At 43.8% G+C, this 7811-nt stretch overlaps 1 protein-coding gene across 3 annotated transcripts; it reads right to left on the bottom strand.

Moving 5' to 3' along the window:
* Window positions 1-591: 591 nt before the first annotated feature.
* LOC110503558 (uncharacterized protein C19orf47 homolog) lies at window positions 592-7351 on the bottom strand. 3 transcript variants are annotated; one of them, XM_021581948.2, is made up of 8 exons: window positions 7234-7351; window positions 5975-6062; window positions 4309-4423; window positions 3909-3990; window positions 3582-3707; window positions 3259-3405; window positions 2930-3003; window positions 592-2827 (listed from the first exon to the last, which is right to left on the bottom strand). In XM_021581948.2, exons 1-8 carry the CDS (start codon window positions 7310-7312, stop codon window positions 2297-2299), a joined length of 1242 nt encoding a protein of 413 aa, XP_021437623.1. In that variant the 5' UTR covers window positions 7313-7351; the 3' UTR covers window positions 592-2296. The 3 variants fall into 3 exon arrangements, with proteins under 3 accessions (XP_021437623.1, XP_021437625.1, XP_021437624.1); XM_021581950.2 differs by having other exon boundaries at window positions 3334-3405; XM_021581949.2 differs by lacking the exon at window positions 7234-7351 and adding an exon at window positions 6212-6991.
* Between the last annotated feature and the right edge of the window lie 460 nt (window positions 7352-7811).

Here is a 7811-nt window from a genome sequence, read left to right as displayed (position 1 = left end):
CCCCCACCTGTGGACGTCGGGCCCTCATGGAGTCTGTTTCTGCCCGTTTGAGCAGACACATGCACATTTGTGGCCTGCTGGAGGTCATTTTGCAGGGCTCTGGCAGTGCTCCTCCTTGCACAAAGGCGGAGGTAGCGGTCCTGCTGCTGGGTTGTTGCCCTCCTACGGCCTCCTCCACGTCTCCTGATGTACTGGCCTGTCTCCTGGTAGCGCCTCCATGCTCTGGGCACTTTGCTGACAGACACAGCAAACCTTCTTGCCACATGATGTGCCATCCTGGATGAGCTGCACTACCTGAGCCACTTGTGTGAGTTGTAGACTCCGTCTCATGCTACCACTAGAGTGAAAGCACCGCCAGCATTCAAAAGTGACCAAAACATCAGCCAGGAAACATAGGAACTGAAAAGTGGTCTGTGGTCCCCACCTGCAGAACCACTCCTTTATTGGGGGTGTCTTGCTAAATGCCTATAATTTCCACCTGTTGTCTATTCCATTTGCACAACAGCATGTGAAATTTATTGTCAATCAGTGTTGCTTCCGAAGTGGACAGTTTGATTTCACAGAAGTATGATTGACTTGGAGTTAGTTACATTGTGTTGTTTAAGTGTTCCCTTTATTTTTTGAGCAGTGTATATACAGTGTAGCAAAGTTCTGGTGAAGTTCAATAAAAACATTTTTTTAAAGATAGAAAGTTGGGTGAACACCTCTTAAGTATTGTATCAATATCAAGGGGACATTTACATATCAGTTCCTGTACCATGCGGAATAATGGCAAACCAGGGTGTTATTCAGGAAAGCACAACATGTATACTGAGCAAAAATATAAACACAACTTGTGTTGGTTCCATGTTTCAGAAATGTTGCATACTCACAAACATATTATTTCTCTCAAATGTTGTGCACAAATGTGTTTCCATCCCTGTCAGTGAACATTTATCCTTTGCCAAGATCATCCATCCACCTGACAGGTGTGGCATATCAAGAAGCTGATTAAACAGCATGATCATTACATAGGTGCACCTTGTGCTGGGGGACAATAAAAGGCCACTAAAATGTGCAGCTTTGTCACACAACCCAATGCCACAAATGTCTCAAGTTTTTAGAGAGAGTGCGATTGGCACGCTGACTGTAGGAATGTCCACCAGAGCTGTTGCCAGATAATCTACCATAATCTCCGCCGTTTTAGAGAATTTGGCAGTACGTCCACGCGGCCTTACAAACCGCGTGTAATCATGCCAGCCCAGGACCTCTACATCTGGCATTTTCACCTGCTGGATCGTCTGAGACCAGCCACCCGGACAACTGATGAAACTGAGGAGAATTTCTGTCTGTAATAAAACCCTTTTGTGGTGAAAAACGAATTCTGATTGGCTATGCCTGGCACCCCAGTGGGTCGGCCTATGCCCTCCCAGGCACACCCATGGCTGCGCCCCTTCCCAGTCATGTGAAATCCATTGATTAGGGACTAATGAATTTATATAAATTGACTAATTCCCTTATATGAACTATAACTCAGTAAAATCATTGAAATTGTTGCATGTTGCGTATATATTTGTGTTCAGTATAGATAGAAATGGTGCAGAACTAACATGATTCTTTGTTAGTCAATAAAACTCTATACGTTACACTTCTATCTGCAATGTACTGAATAAGCCCTGGGAAAAAAAACTCACAATAACATCTACATACAGGTCAATGGTGGGTGACTTCCTATTCTGTGAACAGACAACTCTGAATATCTTGGCTTTCAAGCAGATCGTTGTACACAACCAGAGGTTCAATGTGGTGGTGGAGCCTTCACAGCAATATGAGTCTACAATTTTCTACAAATGCAGTTCATATAAAAATGAGGCTGATGAGATGCTCTTGCTTGTGGGTTAAGAGGTTGCTTTATGTGTTGTTTGCCTGTTGCCGTTGTCCATTCTAGGACTAGTGTTACAGCATGAACGTCTTAAGTGGACTGTACCCGGTAGTCACAGCCCGGTGGAGGTGAGTGCTGAGGTGATACGGTGAACATTACATCCTGCATTCCCACAATCCCTTTTCATCACTGAGCCAACTCCTAGAATAAGCCTAAAATACAGACCTGTTTTGTGCTAACATTCCACCTCTTGTACTCCGTGTCATATAATAAACATAGCATGACAGGGAGGGGAATGTTAGCACAAACAGACTGGTATCCAGGCTAGCTGTCTATGTGATGTTACCAACATGTCACAATAACTAGCCTTCCGGATGGATGCAAATAATATAAAGATAATGAAACGGTATAGGTCTAATCGTGGCCTGATATACGTTAGGTCCTCTTGCTGCCCAGTCTCTTAAAGACATTGACTGACCCTACGTCCATCTGTGCCCCAAAACTCTCCCCTCCTCCAGCCCTGGTGCTGCTGCTGACCTTGGGGCTAGCCAGGGCCAGGCCTGGCCGGGCCTTATTTCTGGTGCTGGTCACACGGCTGTCCTGGGTGTCGGCAGGCGGTGGGGAGGCATTTGGTTTACCCAGTCTCTGAAGCACGCTGCGCTTGGCAGGGGGGAGGCCATTGGGGGAGGAAGAGGAGGAGGAGGGAGAGTCAGTAGGGGGGAGTTTGATCTTCACTCCTAGGCGGCGGAGGGTGGTGGGGGCCCGCTTGGGGGCCACAGGCTCTTTCTTCTGGGAGGGAGGTAGTCGCTTTAGGACGCCAGCGTACTGTAGGACCGAACCCTCTCCATCACTATTATCATCCTCCTCCTCCTCCTCCTCTGCTCCGTCTACATCAACCCTTCCTGCTGTTGCCTGCTCCTCCTCCGCTCCGTCTGCTCGGCCCAGACGACTGAACACACCCGTGGCCTGGAGAGAGACGGGCCATGAGAGCAGAGAGGCCATGCCCTGACTAACACTCAACGTCACTCACACAGACACACATGTAACGTGTCAAAAGAGAGGGCTCACCTTGCTGCTGCCCGTGGTGGTATCGGCTTTGGACTCGGCTCCCAGTCGCTCAAACACAGACATCCGCTTGCTCCCTTTTTATGGGTAAGAGAGAGTTAAAAAGAGAAATATACTGTCACACACAGACATTTTAAGAGACACACACAGAAAGAGTGGGATGGTGGGTTCTAGTTAGGGATAGGGGTCATCTTTATCATGGTAAGAGATAAAAACATTTCAAGACCCATTTCCTTTAGATGCGTCAGTCCATAATGTTAGTGGGATGAGAATTAAAGGAGGTTGAATGATTAGTTTCCTTGGTTCACCCTGGCCAGGAGGTGAGGCCCTACCTTTCTTGGCCTGCTGGGCCAGGATTCGGGCGGTGCGTGCCGTGGTGCCTTTGGGCATGTTGATGATGTACTTGCCTTCCATCTCTGCAGTCACGCGGCGACGCTTCGCCGGCAGACCGTTCCCATCGTCAGCAGGCCGGCTCAGCACTGGGAAAGAGAGAGAAAGGATGGGGGGGGGGTGAAATGAGGTAGAGAAGAAAAAGGGAGATGTTGTGGGAGGGAGACGGAGAGAGTCAGTGTGACATCTATGTAACATCTCGTGATACAGCAGATGGAGAGAGAGAAGGCCAGTCCACACAGAGAGTGGAACAGGGGGTAGCTACCTGCTTTGCCACTCTTCGCCTGTTTGTTCGACACGGTCACAGAGATTGCCCGGTTGTCCGGGTGATGGGCTGGTGTGGTTGGCGGTGAGTCGTGGCTCAAGGCGTTGGCAATCATACGTGTGGCGGCTGCAGAGGATTATAAACATATGGTGAGAATTCTGGCACAGAATGACTCCCGCCATTACCCAAATGGGTGCTACTGCTCATTGGTAGTGGAAGGGGTGACTTGTCATACGGTGTTAAATCCTTTGAGAAAAGCTCTACATAAAAGGCAGATCACTGGTATGACATTCATAACGGTTCAATAATTTGAATTTAAACACTCACGGGTGTTGGCAGTTCTTCTGAGTTCGGTCTGAATGCTGGACTGTCCTGAGGTTATGGCCTGTGTGGCCATTTTGCACATGTCCTGGAGAGGGGAAGAGGAGGTGGGAGAGAGGCAGCACTAGACTAACTGCTGTCAAAACTGCATTAAAAACAGCAAGTCTTTTGGCAAAGCACCATCTCTCCCGCTTGAGCTATAGTGCTGCATTGGAGGAAGTGATCCCAGGATGTGCCGAAAGCTCTTTAAAATGAATGATGCAACAGGAAGTCATTGTATCTTTCAGCCCATCATTTCTCTAGACCGGTAGTCAACGAACCTGTCGATCGCAATAGACTGGTGGATCTTCAAGGCATTCCCAGTGGCTCTGAATAAGAGCATGCTATACACAAGCTGTCTCCTTACCTGTCGGTAGACCTGTTTGGCGTGTTTGAGGATGGCAATAATGTCACCGATGACAGTGATGCCCAGGTCCATCATGATCTCCTTACTGAGGTCCATCAGCATGGTCTTCTGGATCCTGCAGAGAGAGCGAGCCAGATAAAGATTTAAATCGTACTAATAAAATAATGGATGTGATTTTCTTCTCTTGAAACGAATGGAAATTATTCATGTCTGATTACCGAATGAATAATGAATTTTATTTGTGTCAAATCGCCAACCCGTCCCTTATGTGATTAATTGACAAACAAACATTACAATAATTCACTATGGTAATTAAATGACAATTCTTCTTCCGGTGTTCCCTGCATTGCGCATCGCATAAAGAGAAGAAGAAAGAAACGGTACAAATCAATATATAATAGTACATTACATCCCTAGAGCAGTAAAATATACATACATACATACATACATACATACATACATACATACATACATACATACATAACCAGATAAATAAATACAGAAAAAAGGAGGAAAAGGAAACAGAAGTCACTTGAACCCGGTCTGGAACAATGAGAAGATTCATATGGAAGACATGCCTATACACAATCTATATACACACACCATTAACCACATAGAAGCTAAATCCTCTTAGAAAATGTCATTATAGGTAGCCCTTTTTCTTTTTTTCCAAGCTTTATTTAAATATTCCGCAAAAGGAAATACACCATGGACAAAAACCAATTTCCCCTCATCACTCAGCCACATAATTCCTTGGTATATCTGGTGTGCTTTCTGGAATAAGAGCAAGCGTATATCGTAGTAGAAAGGGCAATAGAGGATAAAATGAGTTTCATTCTCTATTTCTTCAAGGTCCCAATACTTACATAGTATTGTGATGAAATGGAAGAAGAAAGACTGACCTGTTTCAATAGGCAGGGGCAATCCCTGATTTTACCTGTGCACACAGCGATCTCTTGCTTTTTAGGTAGGTTATACATAATATATCTCACACACAAATTCACCCTTATAAAAACAAAAGGTTCTCAATTTAGGTTCATGATTCCTCTCCACCAGCCATTTTTCCCCCCATATTGCATCAACAGTTGTTTAAAAATATATCTATATATATGTCTCCCTTAACTTTGGTTTTCGTACAGACGTTCAGTCAGACTCTTGAAAAAGGTTGGACATTTCAGTTGCCCAGGCTCCCCCTATCGATAGATCCCATAGAAGGACTTTACTAGCTATTCTGGCAGTTGTCATTTCCAACAGTCTATTCCAAAGTTTCACCATACATGCCTTCCATTTCACCTCACAGGGTTCCCAGCCCATATCCCCAGTTATTGCAAGTATAGCTGCAAACTCCGGCTGAATAGTCCAGAACAGGACACACGCATGTCTGATAGAGTTTGGAATACGTAGCAAAACCAATATATTTTAGTGTTGTTTTCCCTATAACTCCTCCAAGAGCTCAACTGTTCCCAAATAGAACAGTAATAGGTTCATCAAGAAAAAGACCCAAAAATGTATAATTACTAGTAAACTCAAGAATGTCTTCACCAAAACAAAACTGAAAAACACTTATCTTAGTACCTTAAATACCAATAATCAAATGAAAAGGTCAGACAATCTTTCATTTTGCAGTGAACTGTTCCAGGCCAAGGAGTTAAGATGGCCTTTATACCTGTTGTCCACAAAAGACACGGCATAGTTGACAGCAAGACCAGCAGGGATCCCAGCATCCTTGAAGAATTGGATCCATTCCGAGGTGGCTGAAAAGACAAGAGAAAACAAACACCTCGACTTTAATTGCTGAAGTGTTTACATGTACTATGTGTTAACTTATAAGAGCTATATTACAAAAAGTATTCTTAAAACGTAGTTTTCAATGGCAATACTAAAAGCTATCAAACTTATTGACCTTCAAAGTTATAACTCAAAGCCATCTGATTAGGCTAAGATCCATTTTCAGTGAGATCCAATGGAAAATACCAAATGTAAACCCCGGGGACAGGACAGGCTTGCTGACTGGCCAGCTGGGTGTTATTTATAAAACCATGATGGAGCTTCTTGTGGTGAGCGAAATTCCACTGGGGTTCATAGACACATTTGATATTGCCAGTGTTTCCCCCAGAACAATACCCCAGAACAAATATGCCATCAAGTAAATTACTTAATTTTACAGTATCAGGCACAATAAAATGTTTTTATTTTATTAAACTGAGTGGTCTCTGTTTAGCTAAATAGAGGGAGAAAACAGGCAGCTAAAGTCAGTCCAAACATTAGCTAAAAGGGCATTGGTTGCAGTGTGTGGGCTACTTGTCTCGAACACATACAATAACTTGCTAACTAAACTAGTTAACCAACCGTTCTCAGTTTAGGTTTAATGTCACGATGGCCTCTACGAAACGTATGACAATTTTCACAAGGCGAACTTTCGGTAGTTGTTCTAGCGACCTACCCTCCCCTGCAGCAAGCTAACGTTAAACGTTTAGTGTGTGGCTGTGGGCTAGCGAACTAGCTACAAGTTGACTTGCTAGCCAATTTAGCTAGCTAACGTTAATGTGAATGAAAATGTTGGTTCGCGATAGCTAGATTAGTTACAACTTCGTACTTATCAGTCAACACGGTGTCGCCAATGATAAGCTAGTAACCAGTCCCACGTATGTTCGTGGTAAAACAATTTAACTACAAACAATAATGATGCACGAGCAATTTTGAATAGCTAACCGGCTAACGTTAGCTACATTCCATTCGGCACTTGACTTGTGTCCGTACACACCATGTTAGCTAGGTAGACATACAGAGAACAGTATCCCTACATTCCGAACAAAATAAAATTAACATCTTTACTCAGTATCCTAATAATAATTGGGGGAAAATATATTTTTGAGTCTTTTTAAGCGATCCTCCACGTCATTTGGGCCCTTTTATGTCACTCACCTGTGGTTACGGACGCCATGTTTACAAGAGACGGCTCCGTTCGTGACGTAATTTCCGTTGCATTTTTTTGAAGTAACATATTTTCACCACATGAGTGCAGTGTAACCCTTCAATCTACTGCCATAAATGGTCGTTCGTTTTTGGAGACGTTTCTTCTTCTTCTTCTTCTTCTTCTTCTTCTTCTTCTTCTTCTTCTTCGAGGTTTAACGGCGGTTGGTATCAAATGTGTTGCATTACTGCCACCCACTAGACTGGAGTACAACTCCCATATACTTCGCTTGAAAAATACAAATGTAATAAATAAATAAATACTCTACCATCTAACACTACACTCACTAATTTCAAAATTATATCAAATAAAATTAACATCGCCCCACTCCACTAATTAAATGTATTTATTCCTACCTCATGCCATTAAGGATGAGACATCACCACTTAACACACCCTGTAACTCTTCTGATGTCAAGTCTCGTACACCCAAATACCTCTCTGCAGCTGCCACCACCACCTCAATTTTCTGCGACTTCCGTTCCATCCCTATTGAATGCTATTTTCTCCAAAATAGCCATTGTTATAAA

The sequence above is a fragment of the Oncorhynchus mykiss genome, chromosome 24 (assembly GCF_013265735.2).
Source record: "Oncorhynchus mykiss isolate Arlee chromosome 24, USDA_OmykA_1.1, whole genome shotgun sequence".
NCBI lineage: Eukaryota > Metazoa > Chordata > Actinopteri > Salmoniformes > Salmonidae > Oncorhynchus > Oncorhynchus mykiss.
Note: the sequence above shows the minus strand (reverse complement) of the source record. Positions and strands in the feature narration are given on the sequence as shown.

Coding starts and splice junctions, on each gene's coding strand:
- LOC110503558 (XM_021581948.2), bottom strand. CDS start 7,312: ATGTTACTTCAAAAAAATGCAACGGAAATTACGTCACGAACGGAGCCG. Junction 4,424..5,974: donor GTGTCTTTTGTGGACAACAG/GTATAAAGGCCA, acceptor CTCTCTCTGCAG/GATCCAGAAGACCATGCTGA. Junction 3,004..3,258: donor GGCCCAGCAGGCCAAGAAAG/GTAGGGCCTCAC, acceptor ACCCATAAAAAG/GGAGCAAGCGGATGTCTGTG.